Source organism: Ictidomys tridecemlineatus, chromosome 1 (assembly GCF_052094955.1).
Source record: "Ictidomys tridecemlineatus isolate mIctTri1 chromosome 1, mIctTri1.hap1, whole genome shotgun sequence".
NCBI classification, from domain to species: Eukaryota; Metazoa; Chordata; class Mammalia; order Rodentia; family Sciuridae; genus Ictidomys; species Ictidomys tridecemlineatus.
Window position 1 is genome coordinate 213,160,179 of NC_135477.1, and position 24,250 is coordinate 213,184,428.

General features: G+C 33.8%; 1 protein-coding gene across 1 annotated transcript in view; it reads right to left on the minus strand.

Moving 5' to 3' along the window:
- Window positions 1-24,250, minus strand: part of Cwc27 (CWC27 spliceosome associated cyclophilin) — a 217,135-nt gene that overhangs the window by 11,851 nt on the left and 181,034 nt on the right. Inside the window, exons 13-14 of the mRNA XM_005319570.4 lie at window positions 21,973-22,082; window positions 18,396-18,499 (exon numbers count right to left, since the gene is read on the minus strand). Coding sequence (XP_005319627.1) covers window positions 18,396-18,499; window positions 21,973-22,082 — 214 coding nt within the window. The remainder of the gene's footprint in view (window positions 1-18,395; window positions 18,500-21,972; window positions 22,083-24,250) is intronic.

Below are 24,250 nucleotides of genomic sequence, written 5' to 3' on the forward strand. Positions count from 1 at the left end.
ATGATTGCTGATGTGAACCTTAATCACCTTGCTGAGGTAGTGCCTCTTGTGTGTTTCCACTGTATTGTTACTCTTTTCTCCTGTCTTTCACATTGTCCTCTTTAGAAGGAAGTCACTGTGCAAAACGTACACCTAAGGAGCGCACGGTGACTTCCCTTGTTCTTTTTGGTGGTGCTAGGGATCTAACCTAAGGGTTTGCATGCTAGGCAAATGCTCTATCACTAAGCTACACCCCCAGCCCTCTCTTATTTTTTTTATTTAAAATTTTCTTGGCTATTTTTATTCCTCTTTTCTTTCTTTCTACTGGTATTTTTATTTGGATTATATTAGGTTTATAGAATAATTCTGAAGTAACTTGGTTTTTATAAAGTAAGAACTATTTTAGAAAACATAGTATATTCTTTTTCCATAATAGTGTGCAATTTTCTTCATTTACATAAAGGTTCTGAAAATTATTTATTTCTAGATAATTTATATTTGTCAAATTAGATTCTTTTAAGAATATTCTGATTTTAAGTGGTTATTTCTGAGCAGTTATTGACTTTTGTTATTTATTTTGTAACTGGCTAAAATAATGAACTCTCTTTTCACACATGTTCAAAGCATCTATAGGAATTAGATAGTAGAGGGTTTAAGAACCAGCACATGTGAAAAAGAAAGGTGTAAATCTTTTTTCAACATGAAGTAGAGAACAGCAAAAATAGTAGCTCATATGAAGAGAGAGGGACAGATAGACAAAACATGAATGAGTCTAGAGATCAATGTATATTAAAAAAAAGTCCTAAGAAAAATGAGGTCAGTGATATTGTTCACGTCTAGCAGAGCAGGTGGTACAGGAGAGAGGTGACTAAGAAAAAAGGAGAGGTCAAGGGAAGAAAAGAAATCAAGAAAGAAAAGTAAAGACAAAGGAAGAATTTCTTAAACAGACAACAGAGACAATAGCTTAAAAGCAGCAGAGAAAATGCAGACAGAAATGGTTAAAAAGCACAAACAAAAAAATCAGAAGAGAGATTTAAAAATTGACAGGAAAAATAGGAGCAAAAAATTAAAATACTTGAGCAAACAAAAACAAGGATAGGAAAATAGAACATTTGAAAAGTCAAGCAAAAAGAAAAATAGACACAGACCTTTGGAAAAAGAAAAAAAAAAGATGAAAACCAATGGATTTTCTTTTACAGTTCACCACTACATGGAAAAAAACCTCCTTTGTTCTGAATTTTAAAGGAATGTTAATATTGCCCCCTCAGTTTGGGGTTTTGAAAAGCCAACTCTAAAAAATGTCTTTGTTTTACTCAGTTAAGGAAAAAAATCCTTATGTTACAGAATGTCTTTGGTAAATAATGAGTATTGTTGGACTAAATGTGAAAGATGTAATTTTCAAAATATCTCCAGAAATAGGGAAATATAGTTTCTTGGCTTTCTTGACTATCTAATATGCTTAACACTCAGCAGGACACAGGTGGAAAGATTTAAGAAATTTTCCAGAATAAATCTGTCATATGTATTCTCACACCTGCTTGGGGTTTAACCAACTGCTTAGCTAATAATATGTAATCTATGGCCAGTGGAGTAATAGCACAACATAGATGTGTTTGTTCGATGGAGTTTGAGATCGAAAAGGTCTGGTAATCAGCCTGGGCACATGGCTGGCTGCCTGTCTCTCAGACTGTGAACAAAGCAAGCTTCTCTAATGTGATAGAAACTTATTTTAGGGCAAATCATATGAAAGCACAGAGAATGTAGAAGAGCTTCTTTTTTTATCCAGGAAAAAAAAAAAAGAAAAGAAAAAACAGAAAAAACAGGTGACTTCAGGGACTGACAGCTACACAGCTCAGAATTAAAACAGGTCAGCAACTTGGACAAAATCCTATTTATAAAGAACCACGTTGGTTTTCTTGAAGCACTATTTATAGTCCTGTATAAAATGAACACTAACAGGAGAATCATATTCCTTTGCTTCATTTTATCACTACCTTAGAACTTGGCTAAGAGAGAGGGATGGAATAAAAACATTTATATTACACTGAGCTTATAATTCTATGTTCTACAAAGTAATGATATTCTGTTTTATAGGTTATTCCTTCATATGTGCTTTGCCCAAGTTTTTTTTTTTTTTTTTTTTAAGTATTAGCCTCAAGGAAAACCAATATTTCATTAATGGAGGCATTACTAATCACTGATAAAATATCAAAACTCAAATTTCTTTTATCTCAGAATGTGAGAATTATGATAGACAATAAACTAACACTGACCACTATGAATAATTATGAATGAAGAAAAGACTGTAAAAATGGACAAACATTATAGAAATGGTACAAATTCCAATCAGTATCTTGATCGATCAACTGACAGTGTTAAATTTTAAAAATAACAATGACAACTAACAGATGAGAACAATAGAACATTTGTAGAGCATGGATTGTTTCAGACACCCTACAGTAATCCTTAAAATAGCATCTCATTTAATCCACAACCTGACCTATCAAAAAGGTGCTATTATTATCCTCAGTTTACACTTTGAAGAACAGAGTTGGAAAAGTTGTGTAATTTTCTAGAGATCACAAAGCTATCGAGTTTTCAAGCTGGGGTTGAAATTCAGGTCTGACTCCAAATCCCATGCTCATAGTAACTTTACTATTTATATTCCTCTGAAAAATTATGGATAAATGTGGCAAGAGCTTCTTGTTTAAGTTAAAGAAGTTTTTAAAATAACTTTCTGAATTTTAATTCTTCAAATAATACAGGGACTAACACATGAGAGAGATGAAATTTCATATCTTCCAAGATTTAAAAGGAGCTAGACAATTTTTGACTAAGAGTCACTTGTTTGGGCTTATTATGACAGTTTAATACCACCACCACCACCACCACCATCAACAACAAAACAGCTGTATTAGAAAATATGAAAAATATTTAGGCTATCCCAGAGAAATTGTCACGTGGGTGGGATAACCTCTGATATATAATACTAAGAAAACGTGAACACATTAAGTTTCACCAGATAAGCTAGTAATGCTCTTTTTAAAAAATAGCATAAAGTGTGATGTTATTACATGTAAACAATACAAAATCTCAAATGAGACAGAATGTCTTTGAAAATAAATAGAACCAAACTGCTGAGCCATGCATGATTGGCTATTTCTGAACTCCACTTCCTAGCTATGAGAACTTATCCATGTTACTTATCTGTGCCTCTATTTCTGCCCATATAATATGGACACAGTAACAATATCTAGCTTACAGGTTTAAAAGAGATTTGCTTTGTAAATGTTCAGTAGACACTAGCTTCTTACTTTGACTTCTATTTCTACTAAAAAACCAGCACTCAATTGTAATAGTTGCTTATTATGGTCAAATGAATTATCTATATAGAAAGAACAAAACATTATTGATATATTTAACTTGATTATTTGCATTAATACAAGAGAGGAGGGATATTCTTACTTCAATGGCAGATAATTTAGAGAGTAACAAAGTCTTTGGGAGAGCAATTTGTAGTTTGCATTTCTACATGGCTACCTAAACATGTCCTGGGAATTCATATCAGATAAAATAGAAGGAATTGAGATGGTACATATTCTGAGACTTTGTTAATCTTTCATGTTTTTGGTCAGTGGGTAGGGAAATGGAAAAACTTTTGACCAAATTTCTCATAAAAACACTTATATACCTCTATACCAGCAAAAGGCAATCAAACATGCTAGATTTCATTCTTTTTTATTCCTCATGCTACTTATTTTCCATATGCGATCTTTTCCATTACTTTGAAGGATTTGTCTAAAGACTAATTATTTCCTTCTTGGCACTGGGGCTGCAATTCAGGTAGCGGCCACCTGTTAAATAATGGAGCCTTTTTATTGATTCCATGGTCTATTGTCTAAGCTTTTTCCAGGTGTGGATAACTAAAAGAAAATAAGAATGTAGCATATTATCCACTCAGGCTTTGAAACTAAAAATATAAATGTACAATAATAAAGGTCCAACTTGCCTTACCAGATACTAAACAGTATTATACTGCTACAATAAGCAAGCATAGGAATAGGCAGAAAAAAAATCAGTGTAAAAAAAGGTGAAACAATGAAACCAACCCCAAAGTATACATAAAGCTCTCATTCTATAATAAAGCATACATTTGATACTGGTGAGGGAAACAGGATTATTCAGTTATGGTGGTTAACAATTTAGAAAAAGAAAAAAAGTTATAATATTGACCTAATATGCCAAATCAATTCCAGGTGGGTTTTTGATGTAAATTGAAAATTAAAAATAAAACAATAAAAATACTAGAGTGGGGTTGGGGTTGTGGCTCAGCGGTAGAGCACATGCCTAGCACGTACAGGGCTCTGGGTTCAATCCTCAGCACCACATAAAAATGAAAAAATAAAATAAATAAATAAATGTTATATATATAAAAAATACTTGAGAGAAAGACTTAACTATGTAGACTTGGGATTTTGAAGGCCTTAAGAATAATAGAAGGCAGGAAACATGCAGGAAAATATTGGCAGATTTGGCAATGCAAATATTTAAAAGTCCATGTTCAAAACAAACAAAAATCTCCATAAGAAAATTATAAGGCAATGACAAACTGGTAAAACTATTTTGAACAAAAACAACAACAAAATATTTCACATTTAAGAGATTTTATAAAGCAAATAAGAAATATATAAACATAATAGACCAGACAATTAACCACCGCCACAATAACGATATACAAATGATCAGTTGACATATTGGAAAAAATTCAACTTGGCCAGTAAACAAAGAAATACAAATTAATATAAGGTAGAAATAAGCAAGGATCAGTAAATCTATATCTTCAATCTATGCTACAACACACACACACACACACACACACAAACACAAACACACACACAATTCCCAGGGTAAGGAGAAACCAGTAATTCCATACAATCCTTGTATAGGTATAGATGACTCAACTTTCTAGAGTATAATATAGTGAAAGAAAGTGTTTCCAAAGGCATACAGAAATTAGAAACTGGCCAGGCAGGCATCAGCTGGGAAGGGCTCGAGGTAACTTTCTTAGTGTGATGCAAATGTTCTATATCTTGTTTTGGTGGGTTTACAAATTTTGGCAATTGTATATAATTCATTTCTTCGAAGTGAACAGAAAACAACTGTGTTTTCTCATTTGTAAATTTTACCTTAATTAAATTTTTCCCCTAAAGAAAGTCTACCTGACTCAGCAATTTGATTTCCTTTTAGCTTAAGGAAATAATGGATTTATAAATATTTAACTACTATTTTATTCATTGATGAAAGTTTTACAATAAAACGTGAAATTAATTTTCTCCAAAAGGATACACATTAAATTATGCTATATCTGCATGATAGAATATTACAGACATCAAATGAGATGTGAAGAATAATTAATGATATGAAAAATGTTGATAATATACTAAAAAGAGAAAAGAGAAAAAAAGAGGTCTGGCATAATTCCATTTCTGGAAAAAGCATCTATATACAAAACAGAGGATAAATAAAAACATGAATAATGATTATCTGTGGCATATGAAATACTAGTGATTTTGTTCTTTGCTTTTTTAATGTTTTTATATGCTGAACATGTATTATAAATAAATTGTTATTTGAAAAACTAGTATGACAACAGTATTTATTTCATTTAATAACTATAAAGAAGTTGATGCATTATTTAAAATTGCCTATAAAGAAGTATAAACAACTATGTAGAAATTATGCATTGCTCTCACTAAACTTCACTTGGAATCTTACCACTTGGATTTTTCTATCCTGTTTTAAGTACTCTTTAACTTTCTCTTAGATACAGTTAAAAGATCAGAACAATTTGGTGATAATATCTTTGTTGCCTGTGTACCAGGGTAACTCATTTTGCACTGGTTTTGTTACTATCTATAACAATCATCATGAAAGAACTTTTTTTTTTTTTTAAACTATATCATCATGCCAATCCCAAGGACCTCTGCTCCTTAAACTTTCTAATAGAAGTGAATGACTCATGCATGTATTTTTTTTTTCCCTGTTTAACAATGTTCCTATCAGGTAAAATAAAAAAAAAAAAAAGATTCTGCAGTAAGTCCATAATATATCACTCTATATTCCCAATATAAAAAAGGTAATCTTGCCCATTCTCCTCCTCTTTTTCTATGAATGCTAAATGTGTATTAGTGAAATTCTGCCAACATTAGCACTTTATAATCTGGATTCAGCTAAAGAACATGTTTTTAAACAAAACAAAACAAAACAAAAAAACAAACAGGTTATATTATTCTCTTTTTATCAGCATTTTATAAAATAAAACATTGAGGACTAGTAGTGAATTTAACAAATATGTCCCCATTCCGTTTAGGTTATAGATAGCAATTGATGTAAATTAACATTTGTCTTTTCTTCATATATTATTTTGAAATTATTAGATCAAGAGGACTGTATAAATAACATTTTGTCAATTTAATTTAGAATGTCCAAAGTTTCTTCTAAGAGTCAGACACTGATTCTTAGTGTTTTATGTAAGTTATCTCATTCAATTCTAGTAATGCTGAGGTAGGTATTATTATCTTCACTTTACAGGTAAAGCAACTGAGGCTTAGGAGTCAGGCTGCTTACTTAGGTCGTTCAGCAGTTGTTCTCAGAGCAGGGACTTGAACCCAGGTAGTTTTATTAGATAGCCCAGTTTATGATTATGTGATAATTCAATATGTAGGATGACAGAGTAGGTTTTGATCTCAGAACTCTCAGGGGAAAAAAGAATGATTGTTTCAAAGGGAGCCTCCATGGTGCTTCATTTAAAAGAATGTGCACAGTGTTTCAAAGATGGGAATGAGGGATAGTGGCAATAACCTGTTCTTGAAGATAGGTAATATTGTTTAGAATCAAAGGCTTCCCAAAGTCAAGTTCAGTCAAGTTTCTTATCCTAGTGATTATTACTTCATGTTAGAATCACTGTTGGTCAAATCTGGAGTTCTGGAAGTAGCATGGGCTCTGAAGTGTGACAGACAGTTTGACCACTTATTACTATGTAATTTGGGGCAAATAACCTAATTTCTTTCAACTCAGTTTCTCATTTACAGTATGATGGAATTGTGAAGGTTAAATGAGAGGCAACAGAATAAAGGCAGTAGGGGTGCTTGAAATATAGCACGTGCAAATATTTGTTTCAAATATAAACAAAGGGCTGGGGATACAGCTCAATTGGTAGAATGTTTGCCTCAAGTATAAACTGATGGGACCCATAGTCACCTTCATCTCCTATTACCAGTGTAAGAGTAAAAAATAATGAAAAGGATATATATTTGATTTAAAAATGAAGTATGAGTGATTCCCAATATCAGTTGTTTTTGTATATTTTACTAATTAATCTGAATAACTTATGATTGCTTAAAAATATACTAAATGAGTGGTTTCAAAAGAAATGAAGAAATTTTTCATTAAAACAACTCTTCAGAAATACCAAAAGAGCCCATGAAAATATATATGCCACTTGGGCAGGGCAAATTTGTTCATTTTAATCCTTTACTTAATTCCCACTTTTTAAAAATGCAGTGAACTGACAAGAACCAAACTTGGGTTAAACAAATGATAGTAGAGTTCAGAAACCTCTTTGGTCAAGTAAATAGCTAAATAAATATGGAAGGACATTGTAGAGTACTATCAAAAACATTCCTGCCCCTGGTGTGTTAGTAATACTACATCTTATGATCTTTGAACCTCAAGTTTCCTCAGGTAACAAGAGGACAACAGTACCAAGTTATATGGGAAAGATGAAACCACACCAGGAGAGTTAAGGATTCTATGTGAATGCAAGGTTCCTTGTCAATGACTATGAAAGCACTGCATCATTTCCTCCCAATGTCTGTTCTAAGCAGAAATCTTCCTCACAATGACATTTATCTCATTTAAGATTTTAGACTTTCAATAATATAGATGAGTGTCATGTCTAGCTTTATTTCACATTACACACCTCATGCATTATTTACATGAACATCATTCAAATGAGGATAGCTTTCAAAATGTACAAACTCAATTAATTTGACCTATTTGAATAAAAAAATACTGGACTACAATATTAATGCCACTGAAAGATTTTAGTTTCATTCGATTAAAAACATTCATATAAAACTTGAGGACATATAATTACTTGCCATGCATCCTACATGTTTTTAAGTATTTTTTTTTAAAAAAATATTTTAGTTACAGATGGACACAATACCTTTATTTTATTTATTTATTTTTATGTGGTGCTGAGGATCAAACCCAGTGCCTGACATGTGCCAGGCAAGGACTCTGCCACTGAGCTACAGGCCCAGCCCTTTAAGTACTTTTTAAGAAAAAAAAAAAAAAGGACATATTATTTAGAGATCTTAATTGATAAACATAAGTAAGGTCTTTACGATAGCAGCAGTTTAATGAATACAAATGGTTCAGATCTGAATGAAAGACAAAAGGACAATTTACCTTTCAGCTGGAAATTAGAATTTCTGAGGTAAGTACAGCATCTGAACACAAACTCTAGAGCTCCAAGAAAGGCTACATAAAGCACAATTACAGTAACTACTGAAAAGATTATTCCCTATAAGTTTATGAATGAATGTGTGATTTGCAGATCATTTAGTTGAAATTCTAATGCTAAGGGCTTCTAAAGTCTTGGCAAAAAGAACAAGGGGGAGTGATTTGTAACTAGTGAATAAAAGGTAACTTCTTTAGAGATTATTAACAAATGTTTATAACAAAATACAATCTCCTTTTGACTCTGAGAACTGTCAGTATTGCTTTGTTCAGATTAACTGTGCCAAATACATTTTATTAATTTGATTTAAAACTTCAGGTATTATCCTATTTCCCATCTCTTAGTGGGCCCTCTGTATCCCTCCACGGCCCACAGAAATAGAAATACCTCCAGAAATTTCTGCTAATTGTCAGCATGTCTTATGATCTTCAAGCCTCCTTTGCCCCTTGTACTGTAGCTTTTCCTGGCCTACACTGTATCAAAATAATTTGTTTCACGATTTTCCTGAATTTCAAGTAAATACCATCCACATAAATACAATTTCACTAAAGGCTGTTAAGAGATTCTTATAGGTCACATTGGTATGCACCTTTTGATAATGACCAGCATAGCAGTTTGGTGATTACTGTTTGTGATCTGAGGATGCCCTTAGGTAGTGCTCTTCAACAACTGAGGTTGATATTCTTCCCAAGAAATACATTATTCTTACTAAGATCAATTCAGAGCCAACTATTAAGATAAACTTTTTTAAAGAAAAAAATATTATTCATGCTAAGAATTCAGTACGATCTGAGTTTTCTGACAATAAAAAATGAATCTTATTAGGTACTATCTGAAAGAGACAAGACAAGACATCTGGCTGGGTGAAACAATTCAGCACAATACACAGTGAAACAAATCACTAGTCATGTGTAAGTCTTAAAAGAACAGGAGCACAGTGCAGATTTGAGAATATCCAAGGGAGGTAGGGAGTACTGTTAAACAGCTTTGATGCCCCAAGAAGGTGTAATAATATTGTTGCTCTTTTCACTCTGTCTTTCCTACCACAGCTTAGTGGTGAATGTGGGTTAAGTGCAGGAAGTGCACAGTGGAATGGTGTAACTGATACTCCAAATTTCTTGCTGGAGGGTGGAAAAGGAGAGGCCCAGGATGATAGAAGATATTAAGGATATTGTGAAGAAGTAAAGAGACCACATAAAGTCAGTTATAATTCTAGACTTCATGCCAAAGACTTGGAGAACTTAAATAAGGGATAGTCAACAGCCACTTCCCAGTCTTGCAGTGGTTTCTATGAAAGACAGACATAAATAGCAATGCAAAGAAATTAAACACTGACATTGAAACCAAATTTCACCAAAAACAGGTTAGAACTTGTGGACTGAACTAAAATGGATTGTCTACTGTAGCAAAATTATCATAGGATTTATACAAGACCAGAAACCCATAATATTCAACATGCTTTGGATGCAATAAAAAAGTTACTCAGCATATGAGGAACTACGAAAATCTCAATCTGTATGGGAAAAGACAATCAATAGATACGAACACAGAGTTAGAGACTGTAATTAACTGATTAAGGCTTTAAAACAGGTATTGTAAAACCATTTGAAGAAGTATTCTTGAAATAAATGGAAAAATAGAAAGCCTCAACATAAAAATAGATACAAATGGAAGCTTTAGAACTGGAAAATACAATTAAATCAAAATTGAAAACCTACAGGATGGTCTCAGTAACAGAATAGAGGTAACAGAGAAAGAAATTAGTGAACCTAAAGACAGATTATTAGAAACTGTCCATTATGAATTGAAAGAAAAGTGATTAAAAAAAATTAACAGAATATAGGGTCCTATAGGAAAATAAGGGTCTAAAACTCAACATAGAAAAAAATCAACATAGAAAAGATGTCAATTCTTTTCAGACTGATCAATAAACTTAATGAAACTCAAATAAAAATCTTATTATTTTATCAATAGACACACTGATTTTAAAACTTACTATAAAGCTGAAGCAATCAAGCTAATGTAGTACTGGTGAAAAGATAAACATATAGATTGATGGAACAGAATACAGAGCCCAGGCAAAAGACCCACATAAATATATTGAACTGATATGTGATAAAGTTGCAAAGATGGTTCACTAGAGAAAACACAGAATTTTTAACAAATGGAACAAAGGTGACATTAAAGCTAAGTCTCCCAAGAAAAAGTGCCAGGAAGGTAAATCAAGGAGGAGGAAGAAGGGAATGGGATAGCAAGGCTTTCTAAGTAGAGGAGACAACACGTGCTAGGCCCAGAGAAGAGAATATGATGGGTGTGTGAAAATACAGGTACATGAATGCAACCTTGATATGAGAGACAAGGGAAGACAGGTAAGCAGAGGCCTGACTTTGAGAGTCTTGTAAATCAGGCTAAAAGGAGTAGAGTTTGTCTTGAAGGTAAGGGAAATTAAGGAAAGGTTCTAAAGAAGGACTAGTAATCTGTGAATAAGAAAAGTCAATATGGCTGCACACTAATGAATAGACTAAAAAGGAACATGACTTCCAGGAGATCAGCTAAGAAATGTAGTTATTCAGACAAGAGATAATGGGGGCTTAAACTGAGAGAAGCCAGGAGGAGCAAGTTAAGGGCTGATAAATTCAGATATGCGTATGTTGTGTTTAAGAAACATCCAATTGCTTAGGACATATCCACATAGGGATGCTTAATAGGAAGCTGAATATTGGCTGTATGGTTTAGCAAAGAAGTCTGTGTGGAGGTTTAGTAGGAACCGCTATAAGTGTATAGATCACTATGTGGACTAACTAGGTCACTCACTCAGTGAGGATTGAGTGGATGAGAGGACCAAAATAAAAAGCATGAGGTTCCAGAAAAGAGGAAATCTGACATTAAAGAAGTGGGAGAAGAACATTTAACGATGGAAAGACGTGGCTGAAGAGATGGGGAAAAAAATCAGGCCATATTACTCTTACATAAGCAAAAGCAAGAAAATATTCTAAGGAGAAGGGGATCATGTACCAATATGTTGTCTACACTGAACTATGTCTCTGGTTTGGGAAGCCTCCTGTAGATTTTAAATGAAAAGGGGGTTCATAACATTAGCAAGCGTTCTGATGGAGCAGTAGTGTGCTATGAACCAAATGAATCAAGTTGGGTGGAGACAGTGGGGGAAGACAATAGTGCACAATTTTGCCCATAAGATCAGGGAGAGAGAGGAGTAGGCAGTCCTTGTTTTTTGTTGGGAGAGAGATACATAAGCATGTTTTAATGATGATGAGAAGTTAAGGAAGGAGAGAAAGATACAGGAGAAAAAGGACAACTAAAAAAAAAAAAAGGAGAGCAAGAGAGAGGGAGAGAAACAGAAAGACACAACTAATAAAATAGATTCAACTAATAAAAAGATTCTTAGGGAGAGAAGGAATGGGCTCAACAGGATATGTCAACACTCCTTCCCTAAGGGGAAAGGAGAAAAGAGGATCCAGAGGATTACCCAAGAAACTGTTAGGATTAACGAGGGAATACAAAATACTGTTCACACACAAAAAGTTCAGTAACTTTCTTAGATCCCAGAAACAACCAACTGGAAAATGTATTAGAAAAAATAGCTCACAAAAGCAACAGAAATGTAGACTGTCTGGTAATAAACTTAATGAAAATGTGCAAAGATGTGAAGAAAATTACAAGACCTTTCTTTAAAACTGTTAAGAAAAAACAGTTGCTGTCTTTATAACCTTGGAGATGGTAAAAGCCTTCTTAAAGGAGATATAAAATGACATACATCATAAAGCAATGAGATGAAGCTATGTCCGTAATGGCACCTTATAATAAGATCTGACTAGGTGGATCTAAAAGTCCATAAATTTTTAAAAAATTATCTGTATTGTTGGTATTTGTTTCGTATGCTCAAGACAACTGGCATCTGTCATTTTTGCCTATGCTAATTCCAGAGGAAGGCTTTATAATATCTTGAAGCTAAATTTGGGTTCTCGAAATTTCAATCTTTAGCAGAAACAAACTGATTTTTAACATAGCCAAGGTGTAGTAACAAAACTGGAAAAAAAAAAAGTCCAGACTCAAAAGTTCTAACTCAGGATAATCTTGGAGAGTTTTTTAAAATCAAGAATAAGACTCCTTAGAGATGATGACATGCCTGAGAAGAGGATCTATATTAAAACATGTATAATTTTATTAAAAACAGAAGCGAATGACACCATATGTATACTTAAAATTCTTTTTTCCAAAGTCAAAAAGCATTTCTTCTAAAATGTGATTCTCTTTCACTAAGCACTTCAAAGAGCCTTAATTAATTTTTGAGATTCCAACGGACCTAAAGGCAAGTCTTAAATGATATTTACTTGAGAGTATAAATGGAATGACACTTTGGGAGAGCCATTTGAAAATATCTAGCCAAAGCCTAACATTCATACTCCCAAGTGAAGCAAATCTAGTTTTAGAAATTTATCCTGAGAAAAATGGGCAATAACATAGATACAGGGATATTCCTTTTGGCACTGCTTATTATGTTAAAAATTGGAAAAAGCCTAAATATAAAATAATGAGGTCAAGTAAATTGTGGTTCATTATATAATGGAACTACTACATAATATATTAAAATTATATCAGAATTATGTATAAGAAGTCACTATATATTGCTAAGGGAAAAAAAACCAAGTTATAAATATAAATGTAGTAGTACTATATGATCCCAATTCTGCTTTAAAGGTGTATGTGCATCCACATGTATAATTTATAATATAAACATGTTTAAATATTTAGTATAAATTGTTTACTAAATTGTTATGTACAAATTAATAGCATTAATCTTTGAATTTGAGATTAATAAGTAAAAGCAAGAGAATATTCTAAGGAGAAGGGGATACCAATATGTTGTCTACACTGAACTATGTCTCTGGTTGATTTTTGCTAATTTCTTTCGAAAGGTCTGGTAATCTAATTATTCTATAGTCAATTTTTTTTACTTATATAATAATCATTAAATATTTAATTGAGGCAACCATGCAATTGTTAAGGTTTCTCAAATTTTTATAATATTGAATACTATATATACGATGGAGAAATATGGTGGAGGGGAGAGAAAGGAAGAGAAAGAGGAGAATGCATATAGATCATCATATGATTTATTGTTTTATCATGTATATTTGTTGTAAAGTTTTAAGACAATTTTAGACTTGATAATCTGGAAAGAAATTTTCAATAGAATATATTACTGAATAGTTAATGTCCTTAAGATTTCAGTCTACTCTTATAGATCTAATTTTTTTGTGTAAGGAACAGGTGGCTTTCTCTTTTATATGTTTCTCCACTGCCTTGTTAGCTATAGCTCAAAACTTGTTTTCTGAGCTCATCAAGCCTTATCTAACCAAACCCAAACTGGCATATGGGTTTCATCCACGCGTTCATATGAATCCTTTGGCTGATGACTTCTGCCATGTGTCTAATCATTTTATAAAATCCATGCTTGGATCTGATGCAGTGGGACTAAGGAATATAGTGGCATAGAGACTGCTCCAGCTGCTAAATAGAATTTAGTGCCATCAATGCCACCAAATATTGGCGATACATATCTGGACAAAGGAAGGATCCTAGTAATTGTGAGTGAAAAATTTGTATCATGCATTTCAGCTTAGATCTACTAATAACACTTCTTTAAACGCCTTGTTAGACAGTGAAATCTGGGAATAATTATCAAGCACCATACACACTGTTTACAATAGAATCAGATTTCTTTTCTTTTTCTCCCCCTCCCACTTTTTTCCTCCCCCCCTTTTTTTTTTGCATAAAAAGTAGAATGCGCTGAATGGTACCCAAATGTCTGTTGTATACCATGCCAATACAGCAGCCCAGCCAAAAATGCAAATAGAATAGTTTGCCAAGTAAAAGAAAACATAACAAATTGGTAATGGTTTCTATCTTGACAGAAAATGAAAATGATCCCTCAATGTGTGGCCACTCATGCGGACACATAAAAACGTCTTAGAAGCAATCATTTTACCTCAGATAACAGACTCTGACAGTGTAGTTCAGCACACTGGCTGTCTGACTTCTTAGAAAAATGGCAACCATGACCTACAAAATAGTCTGGGAACCATGTAATTTATGCATAACACACATGCACATGCCATCCACTCATAATATTTGCTATAAATCATTTTGAATACAAGACTCCTTTCCTGAGTAGAATATACTTTATGAGAGAAGATATAAATTGCGAAAGACTTGATAAAGCTGAACTGGTTTATTTATGAACAGAAATGATATTGCTTATAACGTTATAAAATTCCAATGGTCTACATTGCAATAGGAAGGCATTACATAAGGTCCCTATGTATTCTATATGATTCTGCACAGTGCCTTGAACACTAAAGGTATTTTTATTAGATGTCAAATAAAACGAATACCCAAATTATTCTGGAGGCACACAGTATGTAGATCTGACTTTCTGTTTAGGAGACTGCAACTGAAAGCAGAAGTGAACCCCCTGAAGACCTGCTAATGGTTCTTTAACTTACTTCCCCCTCCTTTATGACTTTTTTTTTTCATCAGATGAAGAATTAGCCAACACTGACTAGTGATTGTTTTCCCCCCATCTGGCGAAGATTTCCCATTTGTTCAACTTTCTAATAAGGTTGTTAGGTGGAACATTGATTGTATGATCAAATCCCACCAAAAATAAGAATGGCACTTTTAAAAATACATAATTGATATGTGAAGATAATGAAGAATTCAAAATGTGAGAATACTGAGCCAAGGGGCTAGGAAGAACCTTGGGAAGTAAAATGATCTTGCCAAGTTGAAAATAAACTTGAATCCTGTGGGTTATGAGTTTCAAATGAAACTTCTGGGGTTTGAATTTGTTGGTGACTTTTCTGTTCAATAAAAAAAGGCTTATATAGCTTATAAAAAGGTTAAAAAAACTTATTGGGCATCAAACTGCTCTTACAAAACACCATCTTGATGAGTTAGGTGTAAATGAATCAGAAACACATGGGTTATATTTCCTTAAAAAATGCATATGGATTCAAAAATAAGGGGAAGAGGACTTGGCAAAACATTTTTTTGTGTGTAGTGGCTGAACCCAAAATATTTGAAAGATATTTTGAGATATTCAAGGAATCCAAAATAAAACTAAACCTGTCCAGTCATATAAAAAAGCAGAAAGTTCTTTTATTCAAATATGCATTTATCTCTATGGGTCAATCAACATTCTCTGAGCCTTCATCTTTGGCCTGGAACTATGGAAGGAACCAGCTTCTGTCTTCAAGAAACTTTAAATTTAAACATAAATAGCTAGATATCAAAACAGAGACTCTGCGCCTGATAGAGGAAAAAGTTGGCTCCGATCTACATATTGTGGGGTCGGGTTCCAAATTCCTTAACAGGACACCTATAGCACAAGAGTTAATAACAAGAATCAATAAATGGGACTTACTTAAACTGAAAAGTTTTTTCTCAGCAAGAGAAACAATAAGAGAGGTAAATAGGGAGCCTACATCATGGGAACAAATTTTTACTCCTCACACTTCAGATAGAGCCCTAATATCCAGAGTATACAAAGAACTCAAAAAATTAAACAATAAGAAAACAAATAACCCAATCAACAAATGGGCCAAAGACCTAAACAGACACTTCTCAGAGGAGGACATACAATCAATCAACAAATATATGAAAAAATGCTCACCTTCTCTAGCAGTCAGAGAAATGCAAATCAAAACCACCCTAAGATACCATCTCACTCCAGTAAGATTGGCAGCCATTATGAACTCAAACAACAACAAGTGCTGGCGAGGATGTGGGGAAAAGGGTACTCTTGTACATTGCTGGTGGGACTGCAAACTAGTGCAGCCAATTTGGAAAGCAGTATGGAGATTCCTGGGAAAGCTGGGAATGGAACCACCATTTGACCCAGCTATTGCCCTTCTCGGACTATTCCCTGAAGACCTTAAAAGAGCTTATTACAGGGATACTGCCACATCGATGTTCATAGCGGCACAATTCACAATTGCTAGACTGTGGAACCAACCCAGATGCCCTTCAATAGATGAATGGATAAAAAAAATGTGGCATTTATACACCATGGAATATTACGCAGCACTAAAAAATGACAAAATCATGGATTTTGCAGGGAAATGGATGGCACTAGAGCAGATTATGCTTAGTGAAGCTAGCCAATCCCTAAAAAACAAATACCAAATGTCTTCTTTGATATAATGAGAATAACCAGGATCAGAGCAGGGAGGAAGAGCAGGAAGGAAAGATCAACATTAAACAGATACAATAGGTGGGAGGGAAAGGGAGAGAAAAGAGAAATTGCATGGTAATGGAGGGAGACGCTCATTGTTATACTAAAGCACTCATAAGAGGTTGCGAGGGGAATGGGTAAATAAACAAGGAGAGAAGTGAAATACAGTAGATGGGGTAGAGAGACAAGATGGGAGGGGAGGGGAGGGGGGATAGTAGAGGATAGGAAAGGGAGCAGAATACAACAGTTACTAATAGGGCATTATGTAAAAATGTGAATATGTAACAGATGTGATTCTGCAATCTGTATTTGGGGTAAAAATGGGAGTTCATAACCAACTTGAATCTAATGTATGAAACATGATATGTCAATAGCTTTGTAATGTTTTGAACAACCAATAAAAAAAAGAAGCTTATTAAATTATGAAATGGATACAAAAAAAATAAACATAAATAAATACATAAGTAAAAGAAACCTGTCACAAGAGATAGAGGATTTTATAAAAATTGGCATCATAAACCAGATAGCTTGGAAAGTATACATTAATTGAGAAGTACACAGTGCTTTCAGGGTTCTATGTCTTCATTCCATTCAAATCATAATCCTCTCAGCCCTTTTACTTAAAGTTATATGCAGTTGCAGAATCTTATTAGTTTAAATGTTTCCCTAATAAGTGTTTTTATGTTTTTTAAATGTGTGTCCCAGCCCTCCTTCCTCCAACCTCAGATTTGTGAGTACTCAACAAATCATGCTGACTGGTTTCCTGGAGGATGGGAGTGTTGAACAGTTTAAAATAGAGGAGATGCTTTCTGGCAGGGAACTCTGAGGCCATGATTCTGGGTTGGGGTAATGGCATATTTGATGGTTCAGAGGGTGAGTCATGAGTGTATGTGTGGGGGATACCCTGGCTTGTCTGCAACAACATGCCTGAGCCAGGATGTAGAGGGAGGTGGAGGCAGTTAGGTGTGGGGAGGCCTAATATACGGTATGTGAAGTCAATTTGAGGACAGAGGGTTGTGATAAGGGAAAACATGATTCTTCTTCTTCTTCTTCTTCTTTTTTTTTTTTTTTGCCAGCATAGGATAAAGTTCTAAGCACAGGACACGAACATGTCATTAGTTTATTTCTTATCAGTGTCTTTAAGAGCTGAAAAGTATTCAAAGATAAAAATAAGATTAACTATGTATGTGTTGCTAGGATCCTGTAGATCATAAACTTGAAGAGGAAGTTAGAAGGATTATGAAATAGATTACTGAGTTTTAAAATGTTTGTGGGAAAGTGCAAAAAATAATTGATTTACTGTTTTTAAGGCTGTTTCCCAGTTATTTAACTTCAATTTTACCTTTTCTAAAATTTTAGAAGTACTTAGGGCAGGGATAGAGTCCAATGTTTCTTACATATTTTCAACTGGCTAGTACAATATTGGGGACACACCCCACACTCAATAAATGCTTTACTTTATAGTAAATATTTCACTTTAATTGAACTGAAATGAAGTAAAAGAGTTCTGAGGCCCTGTAATGTAATGGTGAAATATGAAAAAAAAAAGATGGTATAGTGGAAATGTTTGCATAGTGTCTCTTATTTGTGTCTATTCATTTATGGTTAATACAAAGAAATCAAAGCTCTTACCATCCTTCATCATCTTCTACTTCTGTTTCGGAAATGTCATTTTCAGGAGTTTCAGCAATTGCTTGAGTGAGTTTAGATTTAAACTGGTTCAGCAGCGCAAGGGTCTGAAATAACAATTTGATTGCTAAGAAAATATTCTACTTGGATATAAAGCACTTACAAAAATGTTTGATTTTTGAAGAAAAACAACTGTCTTCAGGCTGTAACAATGATATTAATAAACCTTGACATTGTTCTGTTTGGATTTTTGGTGACATTTTTCCTCAGAGATAGTTCACCATTTTCTAATTCTGGGAAAATATATTTGCTTATGTAGAAGTCACTTTCATTTAAAAAAAATATTTGCTTATTACTAGTTAGGTTTTTAATGCTCCCCAAATAAAAAGGTAATTCACTAAGATATGTGGAAGCAAAAACAACCACAAACAAATATATTTTTCATTTAATAAATCTCCAAAAATGTAAAAATATCAATATTGAGAAAGTGGAATGAATGAACCCACTAGCTGTTGGAAGATGGGCAAATTGAATAATAGCGTTAGAAAGCTGTTGACATCTATCAAAAACTTGAATTTGATAATACTCTCTGATGATGCAGTATTTCTAATCCTGCAAATATATTCTAGAAAAATAATCTGAAACAGAGAATATGGCTTATGTAGAAATATTCATATAAATGAAAAAATGGAAACATTCAATGTCTATCAATAAGAAAACACATAAATTTGTAAGAAGCAATAGATGTGCTATTATATTGTAATTAAAAATTATACCAAAAAGCATTGTACTACATTTTTGAGTGAAAGAAGGAGTATCATGTTGAATATATTAAAAAGAAAGAAAGAAAGAAAGAAAGAAAAGAGAGAGAGAGAGAGAGAGAGAGAGAGAGAGAGAGAGAGAGAGAGAGAGAGAGAAAGGAGTACTCTGAATTCTTGTTTGGTTCCCATATCCTTTGTAGGCAAGAAGCACCAAGTGGTGACAATCTTAAAATCACATTGTTTCCTGGCTATATCTTACCAACCTCTCCAGAATTTAAGCAGAGAACATGGGCTAGGAAAACATTTTCTGTTCTACATTTTTAAAGAGTACATCCTTGTGAAGTGGCATAAAGTACTATATTTCTGAAAAATCAAGGGCTTAATAATGATTTTTGCATGGTGAATTTGAACTAAAATTCTCACATTTCATAAGGAAAAAGATGTGTGACCGATTGAGTTAAACATGTGACTAGGCTGGGCATGGTGATGCACACCTGTAATTCCATCCCCCCATCCCCCACCACCTTTCCTTTCTGTTGGTACAGGGATTGAACACAGAATCATGCTACATTGTCCAGGCTGACCTTGTATTTGCAATTCTCCTGACTCAGCCTCCTGAGTAGCTAGGATTACAGGCATGCACCACTCTTCCCAGCACCAATTTGTTTTTAGAGCCAATTAATGTGCTACTGGCATTGGCTCAAAAGTGGGGAGTGTAACAAACAAACAAAAAATCCTCTTGGGCCTTTCTTATCTTTTCCTATATTCGACTAGACTTTGTCTAGCTGCATTCCAAAACAAGAGAAGACAATGGGCAGGAAAGAAAACATCACAAAAATACAGGCGTACATTATAGGGAAGAAGATAGCATCTATGTGGAGACATTTTTGTTTGGCATCACATGGGGAATTATTCAGTCTTCTGATTTTTGTTGAAAGAATGAATTGTCAACCATTTATAGCATGGCTCTTCAGCACAGAAACTTCTCCACTTGGAGAAGTTATTCTGAAGGTGCCCAACCTTATGTAGACTGTTGGTGCATATCTACACTAGAGTCTCCCATTTTATGTCTGTGCCTCCACTTCTGCCCTGGGTCCCATCTACTCTTTACACTGCTGCTAGGTTGGGTAGATCTTCCCCAAATGCAAATGAGATCATGACACTTCTGTTATGGTTCCTCACTGTCCTTAGGGTCAACTGAATCCTTCCTATGAATCAAAAATACCTTTTCATAAACTGACTCCTGCCTATTTCTTCAGCCTCATCTCCTTCCTTCTCTTGGTTATAATATCATTCAGTTCTTTGCAAAGAGGACAAAGACTTTTCACATATTATTCCTTTTGTCTCTGCTTCACCTGGTTATCTCCTATTAAACTTAAAATTTGGCTGACAAGTCATTTCTCAGGGAGACCTTTCCAAATTATTAGGCTGTGTTTAGTTCTGACTATTACCCATTTACATTGTTCCCTGAACCTCTCCTTTTCATAATGCTCAATCCCTTCTATTGGTATTACTTGTTTAACTGGTTCCTTTCCCTAACAGTTTGGAAAGGGCAGCAATGGGTCTTTCTGTTGACTACCAAATATAGTTATTAGTATATGATAGATTTTAAGTATTAGTTGCTTTAAGAATGGGGAGAAAAAAATGCATGAATAAGAGTGATCCTCAGCATCTTTGGTAGAATAGTTACTATGAGATTCTATGACTCCATGAAAACAAGTTAATAATGCACTTCTTCTTAATTTTACTTGATGTGTCATTTCTTTTGAAAACTGCATAAAACTCAGTACTCTGTAATTAAAATTTCCTATACCAAACTTCTTGTCCAACTTTCCCTATGCTAAAAACTGATGCATGATCAGTTATACTATAAATGACATCTAATTACTGGTAATCTTTCTTTACCAGTAATTAGGTGTCATTTATAATATAGTTTCTGATTAGTTTAATTTAAGCAAATAGGTTTGGGCTTTTTAATTTACTTTCATTTTGCCTATTTTAGTTATTATGCCTAAAATGGTATGTCCTTGTATATATATGGCAACAACAAAATTAATTGATTTTGGTCTGCCCCCCTACCTTTTCAACATAAAGGGCTGCTGAAGAGATTTATTTTATCAAATGCCAAATATTGCATGGTGTATGCAGCTGGCTCCCAAATTGTTGTGCTAGATCTTTCTCTTCTCATCCCTGATTTTAAATAATTTCCTAATATTGCTACCTAAAGATTTAGTAATTACTTGCAATAAACAGGGTTTATTACAGTGAAATCAACTTGTAGGTCAAATGCCTTATTTCTAGGTAGTTTACCATTTCAAATTGAGTTGGATAGCTAGCATGTGACATGCTGGGCTGGAAGAGATTCTTGCATCATTTGCAATTACCTCTTTTCCATTTCATAATATTCACTGAATTTCTGAAGGTATGTGTCTATGAAGTTCCTGTATTTGATATGGGAGTACCAGGTTAAAACTTCAAAGTGTCAGGCTTTTTCACTTAAATATCTGAAAAGAACGCTAGAACTTGGATCCTGATATGAGTGGCCCAAGGCCTTTGCACCCTATCCTATATAAATACATCCTTTTAAAAGAGATCTTGCTTTTCCCAATATAATCAAAATAGGCTCAATTTAGCAACACTGGAAAACAATGTATGTATGGATTTTTTTATTTTTATTTTTTGCAGTTGTAGATGGACGAGATGCCTTTATTTTATATATATAGTGATAAGGATTGAACCCAGTGTCTCACAAATGCTAGGCAAGTGCTCTGCCACTGAGCTATATCCCCAGGCCCAGGATTTTGGTTTGTTGAGGTTACCTGGTCTTCCCGGGAAGTTCCCTTTTTTGCCTGTTGCTTCCTCAAAGCTTCATACTTTTGCTTTTCTCTTCTATATTCTGCCACGGCACCATCTGGAATAGCTTCTTCCTCTAAAAAATAGTAGAAGAGAATTAGAATAAGTAAAACAAAAGCTCTGTGGATTTATACTAATGTATATGCTCATATCACTAAAAAGGAAATCTAAATTTGGGTTTGGTTTTTCTCCATTTAATTTCAAAACAAAAGTAATAACTTTCATCAGTTCCACAACCATTTCTTCCATTAGAAACTGACTGGTGTTAATTTATTAACCAGTTTTATGAAGATCTTTATTCTATCCCATACTGGTTTAATTTTTCTTTTCAGGCAAATTTAAGATCATAAAATCACCTATTTTCACTTTTAAAATAATTCACTTTACATTATTTTCCTGCCTTATAAGACAGAACCTTTAATATATTGGTTGATGTTACAATTACTTGTCAATTTCCTTCCCTAGTTACAATAACAATGACAAACTTCAACTTGATGGTACAATAGAAAATAAATAGATATATTTAACAAATCAGTTAGGATAGAGATCAGAAGCAGACAAAAATAATTTTCACCAAATTAGAATTTAGAAAATAAATCTATGGGTTTGATCCTGTAATAATTCCATGTGAAGATTAGTTAACATTTTATTTTCACATAAAAAATGTGGACAGTTTTGCCTAAAAAATATAAGTAACTAACACAATGGCTTATATGTATATATTATATATTAATGAATATTATGACTAAAAACAAAAATAATTAAAACAAAATAATATAAGCCTCAAAGAACCTATCACTTTTTGTCTTTGGAAAATAAACATGAATCAGATGTGATCAAGAAGACTGCTGTCAAATGGTGGTTATTAAGAATATAAGCAACAATAAGTGTTGGCAAGGATGTGGGGAAAAAGGCACACTCTTAACATTGTTGGTGGGATTGCAAATTGGTTTAACCAATCTGGAAAGCAGTATGGAGATTCTTTAGAACACTTGGAATGGAACCACCATTTGACCCAGCTATCCCACTCCTAGGTTTATACCCAAAAGACTTAAAAACGGCATACTACAGTGATGCATTCACATCAATGTTCATAGCAGCACAATTCACAATAGCTAAATTGTGGACCCAACCTAGAAGTCCTTCAGTAGATGAACAAATAAATAAACTGTGGTATATATACACAATGGAATATCACTCAGCATTAAGAGAGAATAAAATCATGGCATTTGCAGGTAAATAGATGAAGTTGGGGAATATCGTGCTAAGTTAAGTAGGCCAATCCTCAAAAACCAAAGGCTGAATGTTTTCTCCAATAAGTGGATGCTGATCCATAATGGGGATGGGAATGGGGAGCATGGGAGTAAAGGAGGAACTGTGGATAGAGCAAAGGGGAGGGAGGGGAGGGGAAAGGGAATGGGGGTAGGAAAGATGGTAGAATGAGATGGACATCATTACCCTAGGTACATGTATGAAGACACGAATGGTGTGACTCTACTGGGGACAACCAGAGAAATGAAAAATTGTGTTCCATTTGTATACTATGAACTGAAATGCATTCTGTAAAATTAGAACAAACAAACAAAAGAAGACTGTTGTCTTTCTACTGAAGCCTAAGTTATTTGCTGCACTGTTACTTAGTTTGAGGAACATTACACATGTGTAATATATTAAAATCTTATTCAGAGAATGAACTAATAAATTGTCTTTTTGTGGTTATTTAATATGGGTTTGATAGAACTTGAAAGGAATAATTTGTTTTATAAACAATTTTAATGTACTCTTTTAAAATACTGTTTGTCAAACTCTGCTTTCAAGACTAACAGCTGTAAATGCCAAAAGCTGAGCAAATTAATGAACAAGGAGCTATTACAGAAATAATATCTGAGGCACATATGCTTAGAAACCACTGGCAAAGACAGGATGTTATAAATGTTGGTATATATAAAGTGATTCTTATAATAGTATTTTAAATTACTTTCATATTTCTCTTTTGAATTATATCTTCTTTGAATCCTATAATAGTTGGATTTATGTTGTCCTGAGATAAAGAACAAGCAACTTAACATCTTAGGATCCCCAAATGCAGCAGTTAATGCTCTGTTTTCCAGTCTGACCTCTCACAACTCTTCTTGCCACATCCACCTTGAAATCCTTTCACTTGGTTTCCTAAATATTATTCTTTAAATTCATCCTGCTCTCTTGAGCCTGAGGCTTTGCACCTGCTGTTTCTTCTTCCAGGAA